Genomic DNA, 22,219 nt, shown 5'->3' on the forward strand with positions numbered 1-22,219 from the left:
TCTGGAGAATGGCGGGTTACATCTGTATTTACACATTGCAATCAAAGGAAGGGATGTAGGTGGGTTACATGAAATCCACTGGTGTTAGACTAGAGAGGCGGGAGAAAGCAAAGCAGGGAAACCTCTGGGATAGGGTGAAAAGTGAAATGATGGACATATGCTTCTTTTACATAGATGGATGGATACAGGATAGTTTAACATCATTTACAGTTGACAATTAACTTGATAACAATAACAATGAAGGAATGTCCTGGTGCCATTTGTTGTGCCCTGAGGGGCCCGGGGTAAAAAGGAAGTTACAAGTTACCCAGCCACTTCACAGATATGTTATCTTAGAGGCAAAAAGACAAATGGGCTCAGTAAAGATCTCAGTTGATCTTTGTCAGAAAAAATACTGGCCTAGGACATGACTACCCACCATAACCTGTTTGTAGTTAAATATTTAATTTTCGGGCCATCTTTTGTGGTTATTTTAGGTCTTCGAGTTTGCACAACCGCCATGCAGGCCTTCCCTGAGTTTGTCAGGTTAGCATGTGGTTCCTTTCGTCCACAGACCTTATATATTTTAAAAACATAAGAAACTGAAAGGGAGCGAGGGGAATGCCGCCTGCTGGGTGCCTGAAGAATGATGTGGCGGAGAGTTCCCTGGCTTTAGGGTTTGGGTTTTTTAAAAAAATATATTTTATTGATTTTTTTACAGAGAGGAAGAGAGAGGGATAGAGAGAAACATTGATGAGAAACATCGATCAGATGCCTCTTGCACGCCCCCTACTGGGGATGTGCCCGCAACCAAGGTCCATGCCCTTGACCGGAATCGAACCTGGGACCCTTGAGTCCGCAGGCCGCGCTCTGTCCACTGAGCCAAACCGGTTTCGGCAGGTTTGGGGTTTTTGCTTCACATACGCCAGGCTTGAAGCTGAAGAAGCCAGCAACCTGGAAACACTTACAGGCCCAGACAAAACCCGCAGCAAAAGCCGGCCCTGTCTAACCAACGGATCAGGAAGGGGCAGACTAGCAAGACAGACAACCTACAGACAATTACTGCTTGACGCCAGCCAAACCCTTAGAAAAGACTGGGCCTCACCCGCACCAGCAGAGAGAGGCTAGCCTAGGCTGGATGGGGAGCCTGGACTTCCACCCGGCCAAGCTGTAGCAGGTGCCCCAGTGCCTCCCCACGGGTGGTGTGTGTGTGTGTGTGTGTGTGGGGGGGGGGGGGCTGGGACTTTCATCCCAATGAGGCTAATGCGTTTCCTGCCCTCGCCGCGGTGTCCCTGGGGACTTCATCACCCCCTGGCAGGAATGAGCACCCTCTTTCTGACAAAGGTGATTCAGAGCAGGTCTAGTGGAGGACCAGGATTTTAACCACCACCCCGCTGTAAGGAGGCCACCCCTACCTCAGTGTCAGGGGAGCAGCCGCGGGCACTCCTCCCTGTCCCAGGCAGGGAGATGTCCGTGGAGCCTGCTTGGGAACCAGTCCTCCCTCTGCCCCCTGCAATACAGCAGAAGTTTGCAGCCCCTCCCCACGGGTGTCTGTGAGGAGCCTGGACTTTCATCCCCACCCGCTGTCTCCACGAGGCCCTGCCCCTCCCCCTGTGGCAGCTGTGCCAGAGGAAGCTGGCTAGACAGTCTCATAACATAATCATAATGCCGCAAACGTCCAGCTTTCACCCGAAAACCACTCATCACACCAAGAACCAGTAAGACTCCAAACCAATGAAAAGCGACACCAATCGACGCCACTATCCAGATGACAAAGGTGATAGATTCATCTGACAAAGGTTTCTAAATTACAAGCACACTTGAAACAAATGAAAAAATAGACACTCAGCAAATAAATAGAAAGTCTCAGCAAAAATATATCAAGCACTAAATAGACATTTTAGACTGGAATAATATAACTACACACTGAAACAGGAATTTTTGGGGTGAAAAAGACAGGTTTTAGGAAATTTTAGAATTTAAGGGGACCATAGAGGAAGCACAGAATGGCAGAGCAGCAGCAGGTATATTTCCATAGAATGGGGGAGCTGAAAAGCTGCAACAGGTGCATTTCCATAGAATGAGGGAGCTGGGAACAGCAAAAGGTCTATATTTACAAAAGGGAAGGAAGCCCTTCAGCCAGAAGGAGAAGGAGAAAGCCCAAAGGGAATAGGAAAACAGTAAGAAAGGGGGAGAACCTCACATGTCCCATGTGAGGTTCAACCTTTGAGCCCAGGAGTTACTATGGTAACCAGTCTAAGGGAATAGTGACCAATCAGAGGGGATATCAAGGCACCAGGATCTGCAGCCTTTATAAGCCGCAGGGAAAATGAACTCAGGGGGACCCTTTCCCCCTCCCCATGTGGGAGTCCATTCTGTGGGATTCTTTCCCTCTCCCCACGTGGAGTCTGTACTTGTTCTTCAATAAATCTCCACCTTTGCTATATGCCACCTTCTGCCCGTGGATTCATTCTTTGACTCTGGTGGACAAAGAATCAGTGTTCCAGTCCAAAAGTTCCATTTCAGCACTCATTGCAGTGCGTCTAGTGGGTCCCATAACACATTATCACTTTGGGGATAACAATATGCATCTTGGTCAGAGTGAAAGTTCGTTGAGAGCCAGCGGGTGGGAAGCCCCAGCCAGCCTCGAGCAGGCTCCTTCTGACAGAGATTAGGCAGTTATTTCTCAAGGCAGTATTTCCAAGCATAGGACTTCCCTGGACCTGGCATTGATGTCTCCATGGCCCAGGGTCTCCCACCCCTACCCCGCCGCCCCCATCTGATTCAGGTAATAGCCCCAAGGAGCTCCAGGCTCTTCCACGAGGCTTGACAGGGCCTCTGCTCTTCTCCATTCACCAGTGCAAATCCCCAAGCTTGGGACACCTGCTCTGCCTGCTCCCTCCCTGACCCGAAGCAATGACAACTTCCTCAGCCTCCTTAGGGGCACATCATACTCCTGGGATCCCAGCCACCCCCTGAGGACATCACCTCTACACAACGGAGCACACCATTGTTCTCCACACAATAAACAGCCTTTGTCACCTTCATAGGTGCTGGCTCCCAGGTCATGGTGCTCCCCAGAGATCCCACTACATGTAAGAGAGGAACTCTGTCGTCCCTGAGGAGTTACAGGACGTAAAATTGAAGGCAAAAAAAAATCTACCTGAGTGGACCATGGACCCCCTTGCTGATTTGGTCACCTAGATAAGTCGTTTCATTACTGAGGATCGTCAGCTTCCTCATCTGTAAGGTATGGCGAATGATTACGCTCTCCCTCTCCCTCTACGTCACAGGGTGTGACAACAGCACAAGTGAAAACGCTTTGTGTCCTGGGAAGTGATCCACAGCTGTGAGGTAGGACTGGGCGATCCCCTGGGCAGATTCTCACACTTGGGATATTTTAGACAAACTGTGTGAGTCACAGCATCTGAGAGTTTTATTAGGTCCCGGTCTCACGCTTCCATGCTTGGGGACAATAAAGGATTTACTTAGGGTTTCCTCATCAGCGTGTTACTGGCTGGCTGATGGATTCCATGGAGTTTTACAGTCTGTATGTGAAAGGTTTGGTGTTGGCTCTGGAGCAGCCAGCAAGGGAGTCCCTCAGCCCAACAGAAATTAGAAAAATGTCAGCAGATACCCTTTTACTACCCAGAAGTGAGCTTCTTGAGGGCAGGGGCTATGTCTTACTTAACTTTTTATTCTTAACACAGCCCAGGGGCTGGCGCATTGTGGATACTAAGTAAAACTTACTAATGAATGGAGAGGAATATTTTTTGTTTTACCATTTTTTAAAAAAATTAAGGTATTATATGTGTACATATCTTACCATTGCCCTCCCCCACCCCACTCCCATACATGCCCTCACCCCCCTGAGTTTTGTGTCCATTGGTTATGCTTATATGCTTGCATACAAGTCCTTCGGTTGATCTCTTATCTCCCCCACCTCTCCCTAACCTTCCCGCTATAATTTGACCTTCTGTTTGATGCTTTACTGTCTCTGTATCTATCTTTTTGTTCAACAGCTTATAATTTTCTTTATTATCCATAGATGAGTGAGATCATGTGGTTTTTTTCTTTCATGGACTGGGTTATTTCACTTAGCATGATGTTCTCCAATTCCATCCAGGTTGCTGCAAATGGTAGGAATTCCTTCTTTCTTATGGCAGCATAGTATTCCATTGTGTAGATGTACCATAGTTTTCTGATCCAGTCATCTGCTGACGGGCACCTAGGCTGTTTCCAAATCTTTGCTATTGTAAATTGTGCTGCTATGAACATAAGGGTGCATATATCCTTTCTTATTGGTGTTTCCAGTTTCTTAGGATATATTCCTAGGAGTGGGATTACTGGGTCAAATGGGAGTCCCATTTTCAGTTTTTTGAGGAAACTCCATACTGTTCTCCACAGTGGCTGCACCAGTCTACATTCCCACCAGCAGTGCATGAGGGTTCCTTTTTCTCCGCATCCTCGCCAACACTTGTCGTTTGTTGATTTGTTGATGATAGCCATTCTGGCCGGTGTGAGATGGTATCGCATTGTCGTTTTGATTTGCATCTCTCGGATAATTAGTGACTTTGAGCATGTTTTCATGTGTCTCTTGGCCTTCCTTCTGTCTTCTTTTGAAAAGTTTCTATTTAGGTCCGTTGCCCATTTTTTAATTGGATCATTTATCTTCCTTTTATTAAGTTGTGTAAGCTGCCTGTAGATGTTGGAGATTAAACCTTTATCAGTGATAACATTTGCAAATACGTTCTCCCATACAGTGGGGTTTCTTGTTGTTTTGTTGATAGTTTCTTTTGCTGTAAAAAAAGCTTTTTATTTTGATGTTGTCCCATTTGTTTATTTTCTCTTTAGCTTCCATTGCCCTAGGGGCAGTATCAGTGAAGAAGTTCTTTCGGCATATGTCTGAGATTTTGCTGCCTGTGGATTCCTCTAGTATTTTTATGGTTTCCCATCTTATGTTTAAGTCCTGTATCCATTTTGAGTTTATTTTTGTGTATGGTGTAAGTTGGTGATCTAGTTTCATTTTTTTGCATGTATCTGTCCAATTTTCCAAACACCATTTATTGAAGAGACTATCTTGACTCCATTGTATGTTCATGCCTCCTTTGTCAAATATTAATTGAGCATATTGGTTTGGGTTGATATCTGGATTCTCTATTCTATTGCATTGATCTATATGTCTGTTCTTGTGCCAGTACCATGCTGTTTTGAGAACAGTAGCTTTGTAATACAGCTTGAAATCTGGTATTGAGATCCCTCCTACTTTATTCTTCTTTCTCAGGATTGCTATGGCTATTTGGGGTTGGAGAGGAATATTTTGAAGGAATAAGGCTGTTACTAGCTTCCTGAAATTCCCTTTCTCAATAGCCAGCCTAGGCATTTATTATTTGGTGTTTGTATTGTACTTTTTTGTTACAGGTGTCAATATTTTATTTCACACTTATTGGAGAAAGGGAATAATATGAATATAATTGGAAATTACACAAAAGCACCTATATTAGGTTCATAATTCAAATGCCCATTCTTTTCCTTTATGTAAATTAGAAGAAATTTGAAACAACTGAAAGAACCACCTTCATTCACAGATGATCTCCCCAAAGCTTTCAGGCAAAAGTAATTTCAGGATCATGTAATTTAAGTTTCATGAAAATTGAAAAGTCTTTCTCTTGTATATTTTATTAGGCATCAGAGAAAAGCCAATAAAAGACTATAAGTTGGTATTAAATTATTGCTCTTAATACACAAGAGTGTTTCACAATTTAGGGACGTGCCAAGCCAACAATAAAAGTAGGAATGAAAAATAGAGGATGTTTTCTCAGAAAAAGACAAACATGGTAGAGCCTCTCAATGAACTGGGCTTTGACAACTAAGACAAATTAACTTCCTTTGAACCCAGAGTTTCTTGTGAATAATGGTGATCCATCTACTTCTCTTCTTCCATCAACCCTCACAAGAAAAGCAGCACCACTGTGAATTGTCTTTGGAGCAACCAGCAGTATATATAGACCTGGCGCCGTTCTCATAGCCTTCCTTTGTTGACCTCAGTGGAAACTGGGAGATGTGGTTTTTCGCAATGAGAATGCTTGACTACATATAGACTGCTCATTTCCGAGGACGGCATCACACAATATGAAAAGAAATCCATAAATTATGTGTCCAAAGTATATAAAGAAATTGCATAGATTTCATTGTTCCAGGAGTGTCAACTAATCTATGGTGAAGAGCGGTGATAAGGTTTATGTGACTGTAGGGACTTTTCAAAGAAAAGAGGTTCTATAGGGGCATACCGGGTGAGGTCTGTTTCTTCCTTTGCTCCCCCCAAACACTAACAAGATCTTTCCAGGATATGGAAACAGGAGAGCCCTCCTGAGCCTGCCCACCAAATGCGGGTAGTCACACCCAGGATCCACTGGGCACACACTGCAACACTGCACCCCAAATCTGAGCTAGGACCAGCCTCAGGGAGAGCCAGGCGAGCTGCCAAGGTTCTTCCCAGGAAACGTTAACAGCATCTGCCCTATCCAGTCGCCCTCACACAATGCCACCAGGAGCATTCCTGGCCTCTGACGTGTGCAAGAGCACAGAACTTGGAAGACTGGCACAGCTGAAGCTCCTGCGAGCAGTCAGCAGCACTTCTCCAGGGGCCACTGCGTGCCCATGGCACACCCTGGAACTGAGACAATAAAAAACACACTCCCCACATTTCCAAACACTCCTATTTCAAAACAACCAAGCCCATTCCAGTGAGTCAAGTAGGAAAAAGTTTGTTTTGTTCTATGTTTGTTTTTTTGTTTCACCAAAAGAAAACCTAAGTATAGTCATGAGCCGCATAACAACATTTTGGTTAACAATGTACCATGGATATTATGGTGGTCCCATCTATAATAATAAAAGTGTAATATGCTAATTAGGCCAGACAGCCCAATGACCTTCCAGATGTCCTTCTGGATGAAGCTCCTGCAGGGAAGGCCGAGGCAGAGGCAGTTAGGGGCAATCAGGCAGAGACAGGTGAGTGGTTAGGGGCGATCAGGAAGGCAGGCAGGTGAGCAGTTAGGAGCCTGAGGGGTCTTGGATTGTGAGATGGTGCAGGCCAGGCTGAAGACTCCCTGTCTCCCCACCCCCATGCATGAATTTCATGCACCAGACCTCTAGTAAGATTATAATGGAGCTGAAGTGTGCAGGAGGCAGCTGATCGATGTTTCTCTCTCATTGATGTTTCAAACTCTCTCCCTCTCCCTTCCTCTCTGTAAAAAATCAATAATTTTTTTTTAAAAAAATAATGGAGCTGAAAAATCCCTCTTGCCTAGTGATATCATAGTACAAGGCATTACTCAGGTGTTAGTGGTTATGCTGGTATAAACAAACCTACTGTGATGCTAGTCCTAGGAAAGATAGCACATATAATTATGTACAGTACATAATATTTGATAATAAACAACTGCGCCTGTTTATGTATTAACTATAATATTCTTTTTATCATTATTTTAGAGTGTATTTTCTACTTATAAAAAACGTCTGCTGTAAGACAGTATGCCATGCTACGCTAGTAGCAGCCTCATACATCTCATGTTTACCCATCTCCTGATCGCATTAGTTTTTCCTGTGCTTGATTTAATCTTGTGTTGTTTTGTACAGTAACATGCTGTGCAGACTTGTAGCCCAGGAGCAATAGGCTATCTCACACAGCTTAGGTGATCAGTAGTCTAGACCAGTGGTTGGCAAACTCATTAGTCAACAGAGCCAAATATCAACAGTACAACGATGGAAATTTCTTTTGAGAGCCAAATTTTTTAAACTTAAACTTCTAACGCCACTTCTTCAAAATAGACTCACCCAGGCCATGGTATTTTGTGGAAGAGCCACACTTAAGGGGCCAAAGAGCCGCATGTGGCTCGCGAGTCGCAGTTTGCCGACCACTGGTCTAGACCATGTAGGTGTGTGTAAGTACACTCTGTGATGTTCGCACAATTAAACTGCTTAATGATGCATTTCTCATAATGTAGCCACATTAAGTGGCACATGACTATATGCAAGAATTCAGTGATTTCCACAACAAAATACAGCAAGTCAGTGGTGTCCAAAGCATATAGGGATGGCTCTTTCTTAGTTCCCTTTTCCTGATTTCTTTCCTTTTGCCTGCCTCTTGGCATTTGTGGCTCAAACTGCCCATGGCCTAGTAACATGGTAAAAAATGATTGAGGAATAACAACATCTTGGTCCCTCTTCACCTGGGAAGAGGGTGCTGCTGACTCATTCCCTTCTGGGCGGCCAGTGTCCTTGTTAGCAGGACGTGTGTAATTGCCACCTCGGAAAGTTCCACACGGGCTTTGTGGAAGAGTCTTGGGTGAGTAATTTGGAGGCTGTTAGATGAAAAAAAGCTTTGCAAATGTAAATTTATATCAGTCCTTTCTCCCTTTCCCCTCCACCTCCTCCCTTTCCTTCAGTGTGTGACTAGGTCCATACGTTTGTTACTGGATTAGAATGAGTTGGTAGAGCTGACTGGAGTTGGAAGGCCGAAAGAATAGTAGAAATACCACTGAGTCTTTTAGAAGCATTATTTTATTTAATCCTTAAAACCTCCCTGTAAGGTAAGGGCATGATCCCCACCTTAACAGCCAAGGAAACAGGCTCAAAGAAATCAACTTGCCCAAATCACCCAGAACCCAAGATTTCAACGTCCACACTCTCAGTCTCTCTACCTCCCTTCCCCATCAGAAGCCAACCAACCCTTCACATGAACTCAGGACACCACTCCCAGTCACTGTTGAGACTTTGCTTCATTTCTTATTACCTTGATGCATTTTCAAGCTCTTCCTCTGCCGAATCCCTCCCGTTTGTGTTCATAGATGTTTCCATAGTTTCCCTTGTAAAAACAAATAATAAACACCCCTCCCTTTGCCTCTACGACCATGCACCAATAAACGACAGGGATACGCTCTGAGGAATGTGTCATTGGGTGATTTTGTTGTTTTTGTGCAAACCTCATAGAGAGCACTCACACAACCTACATGGTCTGGCCTACTACACGCCTGGGCTGTATGAGATAGCCCACTGTTCCTGGGAGCAGGTACTGTACAAAACAGCATGAGATTAAATCAAGCACAAGAGAAAATGATTCGATCAAGAAATGCAGTAAACATGAGATGTATGAGGCTGCTGCCACCAAACATGGCGAAATGTTTACAGCAAACTTTTTTTTATACGTAGAAAGAATACACTCTAAGATAACAATAGAAAGTATAGTAAATACATAAACCAGCAACAGTCACTTACTATCAGTATCAAGTATTGTGGACTATACATAATTGCACATGCTGTACTTTTATATGACTAGCAGCACAGTAGTTTTGTTTGCAATGCATCACCACAAACATGTGAGCAATGCATTGTGCTATGCTGTTGGATGGCTATGATGTCATTAAGTTATAGGAATTTTTCAGCTTCATTATAATCTTACTAGAGGCCCGGTGCACGAAATTCGTGCACTCAGGGGGGCCCCTCAGCCCGGCCTGCACCCTCTCACAGTCCAGGAGCCATCAGTTGGACATCTTTAGCATTGCCGTGGAGGCGGGAGAGGTTCCCGCTACTGCCTCTGTGCTCACCAGCCTTGAGCCCAGCTTCTGGTGCACTGACCACCAGGTGGCAGTTCCTGCATTGAGCATCTGGCCCCTGGTGGTCAATGTGTGTCATAGTGACGGGTCGTTCTGCCTTTCGATTGATTTGCATATTAGCCTTTTATTATATATGATGGATTATAGTGTATCTTAGGCACCTGAAATCTAACTCCTTCCATTAAAATATAAGCTTTATATTTTAATGGAAGGAGTTAGATTTATATTTTAATGGTAGGGACCATGAGTGTCCTGTTCAGTACTGTATTATCCATCACCAGCATCATACTTGACACAGAATATGCTCTCCATGACACTTTTGAATGAATGAATGAATGAATGAGCATTGGAAGCTCCAACAGCCCTTCCCCAGGCCTTGCCCTCAATGCATCTCTTCTATCTGGTTGCTCTGAGTTATGTCCTTTTATAGTAAACCAGTAACCTAGTAAGTGCAACGTTTCTCTGAATTCTGTGAGTTGCTCTAGCAAATTAATCAAACTCACGGAGGGCGTCTTTGGAATCTCAGATCTATAGCCAGTTGGTCAGAAGCACGAGTGACAATCTGCTCTTGGGACAGTCATCTGAAGGAGGGGGCAGTCCTGTGGGACTGAGCCCTCAACCTGTGGGATCTGACGCTATCTCCAGGCAGATAGTGTCAGAATTGCTTGGTGTGACCACACCGGACTTGGTGGTGTCAGAACTGTAGGGGCATTCGCCGCTCGCGTGGCTCTTGGGGCACGGCAGGAAATAGCGGTAGCTGTTCCTGTTTGGTATCACTGACTTTCCAACACCTCCCCCAGCTCCCCCGCTGGACCTTCACCAGGTCTTTGGAATGCAGGTTGCCCTATGGGGTCTGACTGAAAAGCCAGAGGGCCTAGCTGGGCATTGTTTCTGTGGAGCTGTTGCCAGGCCCCATGCTGGCAGCCCAGCAGGGAGAACTTTCCAGGACGCTGGCATGGGCCTCAGCACAGGGTTGGATCAACCCCGGTGACGTGGCACGTTTGCAGAAGGGCCGGGGCACCCCCAGGTTTCTTCGCACTGCAATACTTTCTAGTTGTCATGGGTGTGTGCTAGACCTTAGTGGAAAAATGAGGAGCAAGTGTTCCATTTTCTGGTGGGGATAAGAATTGTAATGGGGTACACCGTTTCTCTACTTTTTATCCCAACTCTGCCAACAATAGAGGAGACCAGCATTCTCACACCGGTCCCAAATGTAAATTTCGGGCTCCCTGGGTCTCCAGGTTGGCATCTGCTCACAGTGGCCTCCATGGCCTCAGCGTCTCAGCCGCAGTCAGAGAATGAGATGTCAAGTCAGTGACCTCCTAAAAGTCATAGGTATCCTTTAATTATTAATTAATTAATTCCACAAACACTTATCGAATACCTCAATGTGCCAGTCAGGGGAAATGGAAAAACAGATTCAGTCTTTGTTCTCACATCGTTTTCATACTGGAAAAAAAGGAAAGGAAAGAAAAAGACAAAAGCAAGTGTCATTGGTGCTGGGATAGAATTATCCAGAGGGCAGCATGGAACATGAGGAAGTCAACTCTACCCTGGACCCAGCGCTGGGAAACACATCCAAATCCCGCTGGGTGAGGCTGTAGAAATTCTTCATGCATTGACTGATCCAACACATGTTTCCTGAATACCCATATCATGCCAGACTCTGGGGACTCGGTCATACATGCACAGGCAAGTTCACTGCTCAGCCTTACATTCCAGCTGTGCCTGGGTGGGGTTGGGGAGGAGGCAGGGGGCAGGGAGACATTATAAAGAAGTTAGTCATTTATCTCACTGGTTACTGTGTACCTAGTATGTGTCAGGCAGGGTGTTAGGTGCTAGGGCTATAAAGACGGATGAGACACAGTCCCTGTCCTTAAGGGCATTTCAGCCCCAGGGAAGAGCCTGTGGGAGGCAGAGAGCAAGAGGAGGGGCTGTGTTTGGGGAACATCCAGCCCTTCAGTAGAGTTGGGCTCACAAGGTGTGGTGATAAAGGGGTTCCCTCTTAGTTATGAAACTCATCCCTGGGAAATCGGGGGCAGGGTCTTTCCTGGAACCCTCATATAAACCGTCCTGAAGTATTTATTGAGGCAGACAGTTAAGAACAAGCTGTAGGTACTGGGTTACATAAAAGAGCGTCATCCAGCCTCAGGTGTGGCTCCACTTGCCTGGAATACAGACCAAGAATAAGAGTTTCTGACACTCCAATTTCATCTCCCTCCCTCCCTCCTTCCCTCCCTCCCTCCCTCCCTCTCTCCCTCCTTCCCTCTCTTCCTCCCTCCTTCCCTCTCTCCCTTCCTTCTTCCCTCCTTTCCTCCTTCCCTCCCCTTCTTACCTAACTCCATTCCCAGAAACTGTTGGTCCTGAAAGTAACAAAGTGAACCTACAATTAGGCTCTGCCCTCTGAGGTGTGGTAAGAAACTAATTGGTTAATGTTTGCAAAAACGCCAGGGCATTCTTGACTAGAAGACCTTATATAAGTTCAAAGTATTTGTAATTACTATGATTGTTACTATAATTTGTTAGACTTAGCTATAAATCTTTTCACAATAGGATGAAGTCAACACTTAAAAGAGGAAGCAGGATCGAGACTGTATATAAAGCGCTGGTGGCCTGCCTGCCTCTAAGGACAAGAGCTAAGTGAAGACAGGTGAGTGTGCAACAGCCTGCAATTTGTGCTCAGGCTTATCTAGGACGGAAAGTCCAGTCTATGGTGATCGATGGATATGATTGTGTCTTTGCTGCTGAGGAAACTAGAAAAGTAGAAGTCAGATAAAACTAAGGAACTTGCATGGAAAACCCAAGTTATAAAAGATTATGTACGATAGCATAATTTTTTCCTGTCCATTACAATACTTAAAACAATTTAGATTTGTTTTATGTCAGTATGTACTTCCAGGTTTCTGAGCATCTGCAAAACAAAGGCTGGGGGAGCAGAAATGTGTGTGCATTTAGCACAGCTGTACAGGCCTCATGGGTGTCTTTTTTGTTGATTCAAAGCCCAAGGACCCTGCGTTTGTATTTTGCCAGAGGGTCATCTCTCCCCCACCCTCAGGCTCACTCCTGCGTTAACCCCATAAAGCTGAAGTGATGGTTCTGTAACCTTCCTGTTTTTTTCTGGAAGCTGTGAAGGAACGAAGCCGAAGTGTCTAACAGCTTAAGCTTGACAGGGTAAGAGGAAGGACAGGCTCCTGGAGTCTTGGAACAGAGAGGCGTGGCCTCTTGGACTTGACCTTTGTTCCCCAAGGGATATTCCTGGGACAGTCCTGGCACCCGGAGAGAAGCCTTCCGGACCTCTCAGCCTGGCAGTTGCCGATGGGCAAAGGGAGGAAGCGAGAAGCGGGCACAGTGGCCTTGAGGGGGGGGGGGGAGGGGGTGAGGCGCCCTCTGGTCTCTCTCCACGCGGGAGGCTTTGCCTGCAGAGTGTGAAGAGAAGCGATCAAACCTCTGAGCTCTTCTGGGCCCACAATCCAAATTCAGTAAATCATATGTTCACAGACCATGTGGACATGCAACTCTGCAAAAAGTGAGTTTAAAAGAAGCCTCTATTTTATTTTAAAATGTTAGAATTTTCTCAAGGATATATGATTCTAGGCCGAAACCGGTTTGGCTCAGTGGATAGAGCGTCAGTCTGCAGACTGAAAGGCCCCAGGTTCGATTCCGGTCAAGGGCATGTACATCGGTTGCGGGCACATCCCTGGTAGGGGGTGTGCAGGAGGCAGCTGGTCGATGTTTCTCTCTCATTGATGTTTCTTGATGTTTCTAGCTCTCTATCCCTCTTTGTAAAAAATCAATAATAATAAAAAAAAGGATATGTGATTCTAGTGGCAGAGACATGTTATATTTGTGACTGTCATTAATATTTTTAATGAAGATTTAAAAGATATTTTAAAATGTTTTTATTAGTTTTAGAGAGAGAGAGAAAGGGGGAGAGAGAGAGAGAGAGAGAGAGAGAGAGAGAGAGAGATCAGTGTGAAAGAGAAACATCGACCAGTTACCTCCCACCGCTAGAATGAACCTGCAACCCAGGGATGTGCCTTGACTGGGAATCAAACTGGTGACCCTTCAGTGCATGGGACGATGCTCAAACAACTGAGCCGCACCAGCATGACTGTTACTAATTTGAGCCTGTTGGTGCCTAGCCGTCTGTGAGGCAATGGGCCGGGGTGTTGTGTGTGTGAGGAGTGAGCGGAAGGATGGGACAGTGGAGGGTATAGGACTAAGATGTGAGGGAAAGGCCTATCAGCACACGGCGCGCAAGCAACAAGACGAGGTGGCAACAAACCCAGGGCGGCAATGAAACGAGGAGCAGGAGACCATGCCCCATGCGGACGTCACAGCAGTTCTCAGCTCTGCAGGATCAAGTGGGGCCACAGTGGGGCACAGCCACCTCATCTCCCGGCACTGTGTGCAGGGCATCCCCACAATGCACACTGCAGGCTGCTGAGCCCCCCCCCCCCCTCCCCGGACCAGGTGACTGTGGGTCCAGGTTTAGGGCGAAGATCTTGGAGAGAATTCATGGAACAAGAATGAGGGTCTCATGGTGGGAGAACTAAAGACCAAAGACCTTTATTCCTACTTTTCCCAAAACAATTATTTAAGGGAGGAAGAGCTGGTTTGTTATGCCTGACACATATAAATGATGCTGTGGGAGTGGCAAAGGATGAGGTGGAGAGAGCTGTGAACTTGAACTGTCCCCGAGGGAGGCTCAGGTGTCAGTTTCCAGGGTGCCCAGCAGGCCTGCTGTTCCAGCTTGTTGACACTGGCATGCTGTTTGTCACTGGTTTGCTCTCCAGGAAGGGAGAGGATGGGTGCCACGTGGACACTGCTGGGTGGGCATCATGAGCCCTGCCCGGTCTTGGCCAGACATCTTCATAGCGGTTTCCAGTGCTGGGAGCCACAGGGGTATTGACAGATTAGTCATAGGTAACTCCCTCCGCCCGCCCCCGCGACACCCCAGCAGTGCCCTGGCAATCCCTTCTAAACACGGAATACTTTCCGGCTCCTGTGGAGCTGGGTCATGGAGCTGCTGGTATCAACACGCAGTGTTCCTGCCAATTGTTACGTCTTACTCTTTCCTGATGTAATCGGAGAAACGACAGAAAGGAACTGTTTCTAAGTAATTGTGCATTTACCTAGATTTTCATTCCAGTGCTTGCTCAGCAGACATTTCCTTAGGCTTGGAGAATGAGGGACTTTCATGTCCCATTCTTCCACTTGGGTTTCCAAGCGGAAGTGCTGTTATCTTTTGTTTCCTTTGTTCTCTTCCCCTAGAAAAGCAGCAAGTACCTTTTCTGCAGGGTTCCTTCCAACAAGCCAGGAGGGAGCCTCTGTAAAGATGAGCTTTCTCTGAGCTTTTCCTCGCACAAGTGGCTCTTTCTCCATTCTTTCTCCGGGACTGAGTGTCCTCTCACGGTCAGAGCTGGGGGCTCAGTGGTGCTGAAGAAAGGACTCCCGTTGGGTGACTGAACAGAGAGTTCCTGCAGACCCAGACAAAATGTCCAGCTCCTGTATCCTTTTGGGGTCGGGACTCAGCATGACATTTCCTGCTCAGCTCCGGGGAATCAGGCAGAGCGTCTCAGCATTGTAGGAAGAAGAACGAATGGCGTGTCTGAGGGGCACACAACCCCTCCGTGTTGAGAGCCCTTAACTCAAATGTCTTCCTCACTACTCCTTTGTCTTTTTGGTTTTTTGGTTTTGAATTTAAAAAAATTTCCCATTATAGTTAACATCCATTTTCAGGTGGACAGTATAGTGGTTGGACTTACGAAATGATCCCCCCACCAAAAAGTCTAGCACCCACCGCACAGTCTCTCCTTTGTCTTGAAACGTAATCTCTCTGGGTGTTTGCAAGGAACCACCCATAAGAACAACCTTGACACAAAAGAGATGAGAAAAGCATGATGAAAGTGACGAATGCCGTGTTTAAATGCACACTCCGACCTATAATGATAGTAATGATTTGAAATGACAGGTAGCCCGGCTCAGCGCCCGAGGGAGGCGATGGGAACACCGGCGGTGGGAGGCGCTGCTGGGAGGGGAAGTGGGGACAGGTGGCTGCTCCGCCTGCACTCCCGGGGCCAACGGCAAGCTATGCTGCTTGGCATTGGTGTAATTGTTTGGCAGCTGGGGGGGAACGAGGCTCTTTGGACAGGTGAACGGTGGGTGATCAGAGGAATGTTGGGAAGAAAGAGAAAGTGCACGAGAGCAAGTGGGAGGCAAGTGGCTGATGTTGACCAGTGTCAGGTCTCCCCTGCAGTAAGCACTTCGGGGTCTACTCCCGGGCCTTTGTCCAGGACGTGCCTTCATGGGGACTCAGCTTGTGGTGGAAGTAGCCTGTCTCTCCATCCCCCCGCCCGGGTTTGCTCCTGCCCAGGAGTTTTACAGAGTGGGGATGGCATCGTGGCTCAAAGTGGCCACGGGGGTCTGAGCCCCCAGGCTGGGCTTAGAGGGGGGCAATGCCTTCCAGCTCCTTCCGACAACCAAAGCAGAGTATGCGCCAAAACACCGAGGGGAGTGCGGCCTTTCTGCTAACCTGAAGGAGGAACCCAATGGAGAGAAACACGGACACAAGTTCTCTCCTTTCTGTGTTATCTTTTGATAATAACGAGGCTATTGGGACCGGGCACATGCGTCGGAAACTTGCCGTTCGGGGTCCAGAGGCAGGGCACTATGATCCGGCTGAGGCCAAGGCATCTTGGTCCCTGTGGGCCGAGCAGGAGTCTCGTCGTTTTAAGGCAATTGAGAGGATGGATGGAGCAGCGTCCTGCTTTTGCTTTTTTCATTATGATTCAACTCATTGATTTTCTTAGTTCAGATGTGGGGGAACTTGCTCTCCTTTCCCCACACCTTTCCACAGAAACACTGCATGCTGTTATGCCAATGGATACTTTCACATCTTCGAGCTAATTTGTATTTTAAAACCACTTTAGGACCCGTGGAGTCAGATCAGCGGTATGTCTGTGCTGTGGCTGCTTCTGGGCCTCCTAGCCCTCACCGGTGAGTGCGTTTCATTTTCCCAAATGACCTTGGAGATGGAAGGATCCCCACAGGATCGTAGTGGCACTTCTGAGACGGAAAACTGCAGTGGAAATGCTATTTTCCCTAAGCTGTTCGCCAGGTCCCGGAGGAGTAACAGGCTGAGGGCAGCCTCTCTTGTCCTCACAGGAGACAGGAGGAGGGCTTCTCCTGAAGGTGGGGGCGCTCGCCATTGATAAGTGCTCATCGTTTCTCTACAGAAACCCTTCCACCAAAAGTGCTTGTTGAATTAATTAATAGAGCATATATTTCCACGGGAGGGTTGAGGCGGCTTACAACAATAAGACAAATGTAACTCAGTAGAAAACCAGCATTGAGGGGGTCCAGGGGATGTGACCAAGCTAACCATCGAGGCGGACATAGTTACAATGCTTGAATTTCAGATTTGGTCCTGTTTCCTTGTAGCTGGGCAAAAAGGGGAAAGTACACGCTTTTGGAGAAATAAAGGCAGGAAGCATAGTTCCTCAAGAAAAGCAATTTCTTTTCCTGGCTCTAAGTTCTACACATTTCTCAGATGGGGTCAGTCTTACATTCATTCACTTATTTGTTGACCTATTCATTCAACACATACTTTTAAATTTCTAGAAGGCGTTTTGGGAATACAGTATAAGGAACTTGGAGGAACATGTAATGTGGTTAGGGAGCGACTAGGAAGCAGGGAGCAATGAATGACACAACTAGCTACTATGAAGGGTATTTGTCACCAGTTACAAAAGTAGGGTGTCCTTATTAAAAAATAAAAAGGGGCACGTTGACTCATTTAGTTTTGAGTATACTCACGAAAGGCCATGTCATTTCATTTTCTCATTTCTCTTAGATTATTCATCAAACATTTTTAGAGTAGAAGTATGTACTCCAAAATACTAGTATTCTCAGATTCAACCCCATAAAGGTCTTAGAAGAAAAAAGAACCTTAAACTACATTTAGTAAACATGCAGTACACATATGATCATAAGCAATAGACCTGCACATCATTAAGATTTAACGATAGAAGCTACTCTCATGAAAGAATAAAACAAATCAAAAAGAGTAATCTAACGAGAAGCCCTTACAGGTTTATAACAGTGGAATGATGATCTTAAGGGGCAATTTCTTGCCACCTGTAGGTATCTTATTACTGGTGTGTGTGCCCTCCTTCTGATGTGCATGGTGAGTTCTCGGGAATGCCCTCCTGAGTGGTCTTTGTGTAAAATTTCTCCTCCCCTTCAGTGCCGGGAATGAGTGGTAGTTAAAGAAAGAGAGAATAAAGGGCAGAGAGAGAGAGGGAAGTGGAAGGAGGGAGCCCCACGTGGAGACCAGGCCTTGAACCTCACCACGTGCCCTCCCCCTTTGCGGCCTTAAGCACCCACACAGGTGTGCACCGAGAGCAGGGAAGCCAGCTCCAAGTCGCACTTATCAGCAGTCCCTTTGCTTGGGGTCTGGGCTGAGAGCCCAGGGAGGCCCAGGCTTTATATGTGTTTCTCCAGAGCAAACATGGAATCTCACAGACCAACAAGTTAGGGGCATGGGAGGGAGCAGAGCTGAGAGTTCACATAAGATGAAGAGAAGAACTGGCTTACAGGGACATTCTGAGTTGACCCCAAGACACCCACCCACTCAACAGCTTTGGACAACCCAGGGCTTTGCAAGGAGACATGTGCCAGCAGTTCCTCTGTCTGCGGGCTATGAGGAGAGGATTTAGTGCCGAGGAGGTTCTGTGATAATGTCCTAGTCACTGTACGTACTGTAAATTGCAGGAGGGTTCCACTGCGGAGAGACGTTCTCCTTGTTTATTCATGCCACTGCATTCACGGGTGGAAGGATGCTGGAACTACTCTAGCTCAATGTCTTAGGTTGAAATTCTCTCAATTTGTAGACTCATCTGAAAGTGGCAACTGGGGATGCTACGGAAACATCCGAACCCTCGACACCCCCGGGGCATCTTGTGGGATTGGAAGACGCCGAGGCCTGAACTACTGTGGTAGCTAGAATCTCATTGTCCATTTCACCCTCCTCCTCCTCTTCCTTCTTCTCAGAAAGTGATTCCTTCAGGCAAGGGTGGCTCCAACAAGACTCTGCCCCTGCCCTGGTGCCCCACACCTATGTCCCCATCATTCCCCACAGGTTTTGATCCTCTCAACATACCCTTTTGGTCCCCACTGTTTCCCACAGTCCCACCCCACGGAGTGGTGGAAAGAGCACTGGACATGGAGTCCAAAGACGTTGTTGAGCGCTGGCTCTGAAGTCCCTTAGCTCCCCCGAGCCTCTGCTGAAATGGGGATAATAGTACCTACTTGACAGTGTTGTTGCGAACTCTGGTCAGTCATGTGCCGAGAGTGCTTTTGAAAGCACAGAAGTGCTTAGAAGGTTAAGGGGGCTGCCAGGGGAAGTGGGATTGGCTTTCACGTTGCCTAGCGTTCTTGGTATTTCATAAAGGGTTAAGCCCACATGATTTCCGGGAGCACTGTAGGGTGGAAAGGTGGGCCAGCGTGAGCACGCCTGTCAGGAAAGGGACCAAGGACTTCTGGAAGGGTGTGGGAGAATTCTTCCCTCACATCATGTGCTTGTCGTAGCTGAAGGGCATGCATTTAACCGGGCAAGCCTGTTTGGATGCTGAGGATGGGACCATTGGGGCCTGTGCCCATGAGATTCTCCAGGAGGAGGCGAGCTGCCCCAGCTGAGGCGGTGGTGGCCACAGAGGACACTGCCTCAGGGGACGCCAACTCAAGCTCAAAGGAGACTCGTAATCTCAGTTCCAGGAATGGCCACCAGAGGTCCCAGACCCGAACATGAGCTTCTCAGTCCTCAGCTGCTGCCCAGATGCTTGGCGTGTACTTTCTCTCTCCGTTTGAGCTCATGTTTGGGGGTAAGTCACACCAAGCCACACCTGCTTCTGTGTTTGCTGTAGGAGTCCGTGCCTCTGAGAGGCTGGCTGAGATCGACATGCCGTACCTCCTGAGATACCAACCCATGATGCGCACCGTTGGCCAAAAGTACTGCATGGATCCTGCCGTGATCGCGGGTGTCGTGTCCAGGGAGTATCCTGGCGGGAACCTTCTGGTCCACGCGGGCAATGTGGACGATGGAGTCAGGGTGGCACAGGTAACCCTCCACGTGGCCGCCGTGCTGCGTGGCACAGCTCCAAGAGGACACCTTGGGATTTGGTGTGCGGATGCTCTTCCTGGGGCACAGCCTCCAGGCTCTCTGCCTGAGAGGGACGAGCAGCACCATTTCTGCTTCATGTTGAGCCACAATTCCTTTTCCAAGTAAGTTAGGCTATGTCCAGGGTGTCATCATTGGTACCCTATTCTGAATTTCTGGTGAGGCTTTGCAAGAGAAATACCATAGATCCAATCCTTGCTCTGCTATTTTGTAACCACATGACCTTGGATAAAGCATTTAAGCTCCCTGGGCCTCAGTTTCCTCACCTAGAAAATGCCATCCTCAGAATCGTTATGAAGATTCAATGAAATAATGTGAAAAAGTAGATTCTCAGCAAATACGAATTCCTTTATCCCTGTCTTTCCACACAGTTCTTAGTTCTGAAGGTCACATGCTTTTTAAAACGTTTTACTTGTTGTTTTTGTTTTTGTTTGAGAAAGAGAGAGAGGGAGGGGGGAAGGGAGAGAGAGGGAGAGCAAGAGAGCGAGAAACATTGATTTGTTGTTCCACTTATTTATGCATTCATTGGTTGATTCTTGTATGTGCCCTGACCGGGGATCAAACCCGCAACCTTGACGTATCAGGACAACACTCTAACCAACTGAGCGACCCGGGGAGAATGGGTGAATGGCAGGCGAGATGATGGGACCACAGTCTTTTCTATTACATTTCACATTGTTATAGTTGCAGAGAAACCTGTAAGTAGTGCAGTCATTGTTTAAACTTTTAGGAAAAAGTTTCCTCAATGAACTTTAAATTGGCTTCCCATTAGTACTTTATATGATACCATACAATTTAAAAGTATCCAATAATCAGATGAATTTGGGCAGATGAGAAAGTGAATGTATGAGAAGGTTGCCATTGCTGTAAAGTCACAGGGCAGCCGGAAAACGTAGCCTGGGCCCAAGGACAGCCCGGGTGGTTGGGGCCGCATCAGTCCAGCCACCCTGCTCTGCCCCCTTTGTAAAACCTTGTTCTTGGGAAAAGGATGAGTCCATCTCCTTTAAAGGTGAAGAAAGAATTTCCCTGAGTCAGATACTTCTTCTAAATACGGTGAAACATGTATGGAATGGTAACCAGGGGTGTGGGACAAAAGTTAGTGGCACCTTTAGACCTTCGGATTATCTGGAAGGATAATTACAAGTCCGGATAGGAAACCCTTTCTGAGCGGTGGGAGGGTTTGTGGTTGCGGCGTTGAAGGAGGGCATCAGGCAGGAACCCCCCTTCCCAGTCAGCTGTGGCTTCCAGCCTGCCTCTCGCCAACGCAGTGAGGCAGCAGGCACCTGTCTGCTCCTTCATTCCTTTGACCAAATCTTGTCGCTTTACTGCTTGTCCCCAGGGAGACAGAAAGTGGCCTCTGTTCTTCCGCAGGAGGAGGCGAGAAAGAGAGGGGCCATGAGAAAGCACTGACGGTAGGAAGCCACATCACCCGCGCATTTGGCTCACCTGGCTTCTCCTCTGCCCGCCCCCTCTAGGACACTGGCCACTATGTCCCCACAACATGGATCAGCGAGTCCCAGCTGTCCCAGATGACTGAGGTCCTGACTGTTAGAATCAAAGAAATCCAGAGGAGGTTCCCGACCTGGAGCCCCGACCAGTACCTGAGAGGTAGGGGGAACCCAGGGTCGGCGCTTTCACGGCAGGGGACAATAGGGACCAATGTAATACACGTGCCAGACTCCCCGAGACCTCTGCTTCCTGGTGAACATGAGGAAAGGGAATCTAAGTTGACTGCTGAGCACCCTGAAGCAACGAGGGCTGTGGGTCAGCATGAATCTGTCTCGCCCCTGCAGGTGGGCTCTGTGCCTACGTCGGAGGGCCCAGCTATGTCAGAAGCAGCCAGGACCTGGGCTGTGACTTCTGCAATGATGTCCTTGCACGAGCCAAATACTTCAAGAGACACGGCTTCTAACACTTCAGATCAACCCCAAGGTCATTCTGATGCATGAGGCCTCATCTGTTCCACAGATAAAACGAGGCAATGTGCTTATAACTGAGAATCTGAGTTTGACCTGAAGGTTGTCAAAATAACATGACATAGATTAAAGGAAGAGCGATTCTCTACATCTTGTGGTCTGATGTGTGTATGTATAAGTTAAGGGTTGTGTCTCTTTAAAGGTATTTCCTTGGGGGTAAGCTGGAATTCTTGGATTTCCGTGAATGAATCCTGTACATCATTGACTAGTATGGCCAGATTTAGCAAATAAAAACACAGACAGCTGCCCTGGCAGGTGGCTCAGCTGGTTGGAGCGTCATTACATGCACCAAAAGGTTGTGGGTTCAATTCCCAATCAGGGCACATACCTAAGCTGTCGATTCAATCTTCAGCTGGGGCATGTACAGGAGGCAACTGATCAACGATTCTCTCTCTAAAACTCAACAAAACATATTCTCGGGTGAGGATTAAAAAAATCACACAGATAGCTCATTTACATTTGAATTCCAG

The 22,219-nt window shown here is 47.2% G+C and overlaps 1 protein-coding gene across 1 annotated transcript; it reads left to right on the top strand.

Moving 5' to 3' along the window:
- Positions 1–16,549: 16,549 nt before the first annotated feature.
- LYG1 (lysozyme g1) lies at positions 16,550–21,685 on the top strand (the record flags this gene model as incomplete). Its single annotated transcript, XM_079792580.1, has 5 exons — positions 16,550–16,592; positions 18,488–18,592; positions 19,520–19,704; positions 21,249–21,381; positions 21,567–21,685. 5 exons carry the CDS (start codon positions 16,550–16,552, stop codon positions 21,683–21,685), a joined length of 585 nt encoding a protein of 194 aa, XP_079648706.1.
- Positions 21,686–22,219: the final 534 nt, after the last annotated feature.

This window comes from Cnephaeus nilssonii (assembly GCF_951640355.1).
Source record: "Cnephaeus nilssonii genome assembly, chromosome: 15".
NCBI lineage: Eukaryota > Metazoa > Chordata > Mammalia > Chiroptera > Vespertilionidae > Cnephaeus > Cnephaeus nilssonii.